General features: G+C 39.9%; 1 protein-coding gene across 1 annotated transcript; it reads right to left on the bottom strand.

The window, feature by feature from the left end:
- Positions 1-483: 483 nt before the first annotated feature.
- Positions 484-2,496, bottom strand: LOC147629160 (uncharacterized). The gene is made up of 4 exons (XM_086812866.1): positions 2,230-2,496; positions 2,038-2,097; positions 1,508-1,952; positions 484-545 (listed from the first exon to the last, which is right to left on the bottom strand). The coding sequence occupies exons 1-4, from the start codon at positions 2,494-2,496 to the stop codon at positions 484-486; spliced, it is 834 nt and encodes a 277-aa protein (XP_086668992.1).
- Positions 2,497-2,829: the final 333 nt, after the last annotated feature.

The raw sequence follows: 2,829 nt of genomic DNA, 5'->3' as shown, positions 1-2,829 counted from the left end.
CCGGCCGATCCTAACCCTTATCCTACTGAAATTCAAGGTGCGCCTCTCATTGGTGATCACCCAATCCCTTTATCCTTAACATATGGTGCCGACAAGCCCGGCCCATGACTCAGAATATTTAAATAAATGACGTAAAACATAGTAGGTCTCAATGTCCGTCATGGGTTAACAGTTGATTCTGAGGATTTTAATGTGTTGAATTCGGTATTCCACCATACAAGTATTCCTGAAATAATCAATGCCCAACAGGTTGGGGAGGAGCTAGATGTTGAGGGTTTTGGTCGATACAAGGTGGAATGGCACATGGGGGGGGACCTAAAGACACTAAAGTGTATGTACAATGTGTCCAAGGGTGCCAATGCCAAAAGCCCTTGTATCTACTGCATGGGTGCAGCAAAGGATTTAAATCCTACTAATTGGAACAAAGCCCCAGATAGACACTATAAAGATCCAAACTTTCAAGCAGTCTTGGATATCCCCCTCTCAAATGTCCACATTGCATGCACTTTCAAGTAGTCTTGGATATCCCCCTCTCAAATGTCCACCTGTGCACATTGCATGCACTATGCAGAATCATTGAGAAAATTGTGCACCTTTATATAGGGTTTGCATGGAAACTGCAACCTTTATCATCCAAGGAAAGAGCCATAAAAAGTATTGAAAGGGTGTTGTCTGATATTGGCCTTCATGGGGGGAATGTGGTGATTGAGACAGACCCCAAGAGGTCATCTGGTGGGAATAATGTTCCTAGAAAGGTTTCTATTGGTGGGGTGAAGGCCAAGACTTTCCTGGGATTCCATGGAAAATTAGGCAAGGGTGTGTCTAAAGTCCAGTATAACCAATGGAAGGCTCTGCATAATGCTGTGAAGGACCATGGAGTTGATGGATAGGCCAGAAATCAAAAGGCAAAAGTGTGGGAAGCCTTGGATGCAGTCTTCTCTTACTATGATAAAATCCATTGGGGAAAGAATGACCTCTCCAACTTCAAAAAAGAGCTGAACAGATTTAAGAAAGCTATGACAAATGCTTGGAGCTCAGAGCACTTCACACACTACATGGTAATAGTTGTTAACTTAGATTTTGCTTATGGACATCAACACTTTTGTATATTTGGTTGAATGATTTCTCTTCTCTGTGCAGCATATTATCTACAACCACACCCCATGGTTTGTGAAAAAATATGGAAGTTTGTCAATCTGGTCAACTCAGGGAATGGAGAAGTCTCACTACCAAGCAAGGACCAAGTTTTTCAAGCACACTAGACATGGAGGAGGAGCCCAGAAAGCTAATACCTTGCTTGAAGTATTCCAATGGTTTTACAGACAAGTGTGGCATAGGACAAGAACACAAGAAGCCAAAAAATTATTTAACAATTCTGATATTGCTATAGCTATACAGAGGAGCAAGCAAAGAAGGAAAGATGCATACAATAGGTCGTCTGCAAGTGAAAAGTTTTTACAGTGGCTTTCCACTAGGGAGAGACAAGGAAGCAAATGGGGAATATTACAAGGATCAATTTTGGCTGCTTGAGCCAACTTCCTGCTCTTGATCTTACCCCTCCACTTCAAGTACTCCTGCTTCCTGTACCCCTGCAGTTGCTTATCTATATCACCAGAAGAAGCAAGGACATATTCAGCCATGGTGCCATAGTATGCAGTTCTAGACCCCATAAAACCAGGAGCAAATCCAAAAGCTCTAATAGCCTCTTGTTTTTCAAGAAGTATAATTTTGTCCACTCCTGCACGTATTGGATGAGAGCCTACCACCCTTGAGACAGCCTGTAGTGCAAGCATGGGTAGAGTGGGTGACAAGGAGAGCTTCCTGTGGTAAATTATAACTGTCTCTTTGTTTAGCTTTCCAATGTAGTGGCCCAAACTCTGGTCCCTTTTGAGGTCCAAAGGCCTTGATCCTTTTGCTCTCCCCAAAAACTTATCAGTGTCAACAATATCAATCTATTCAAAAAGCAAAAAATTAGTTGCATCCAATCAAAGATTCCAACTTGGCTATATCCAACTCTTGCTTAAATTTTTGTCTCACCTTTGGATTTTCATCATCTACAAAAAAATCTTCTTTCCACAGGTCAATGGAAAAGAATTGCTACTGCTCTTTGGCTTCTCTTTTAGCACCTTCTCTGCCCATGTGGTCAATTTTCAATCTTTTCTATATCTGTTCAAACTCTTCCTCTGTGGGTAGTCCTTGCTCCTCATACCTTTGAATAGCATCAAGTACATGCTTTCCAAGAGAAGACTTATCAATAAATTCAGATGCTTCAATGTCAAGTACTGCTAATTGATAAGGTGTGTTATGGTCCACAAAGCCATCATCATGTTCTGCCCATTCTACAAGTATGGCAAGACAATAGTCCTCTCTAAGATCAAACAGATTCTGTACATCATAAAGAAGTACATACTCATTGTTTATCTTGTAGGTGGGTAGAGTTACAGTACATTGCAATGGATCAAGCTCATCCTCAGGGATGTGGATTGACTCCTCCATGTGCACATACTCTCTCTCTCTCTCTTCTATGTCTCTCCTAATGAAAATTCTATTTATATGGATTGATTGCTTTCTCAATAATAATATACTTAATTTATTTTATGGAGCTAGAGTCTTTAGTTAAATATAAAGTGAGTTCTCTATATAGGTGTTGCTACTTTTTCTATATAGAGATGACTAGTTTACTAGATGAAAGTTAAAACCCCTATGTTGATATTCTAGTTTGCCATATAGAGAAAACTTTTTTACTAGATGCCAAGTAGTTTTTCTATATGGTTGTTGCCATTTACTATATAGAAACTTTACAATACTATATAGAAATTTCATTTTTGC

The sequence above is a fragment of the Cibotium barometz genome, chromosome 18 (assembly GCF_041138505.1).
Source record: "Cibotium barometz isolate CiBa-2024 chromosome 18, ASM4113850v1, whole genome shotgun sequence".
NCBI lineage: Eukaryota > Viridiplantae > Streptophyta > Polypodiopsida > Cyatheales > Cibotiaceae > Cibotium > Cibotium barometz.
Note: the sequence above shows the minus strand (reverse complement) of the source record. Positions and strands in the feature narration are given on the sequence as shown.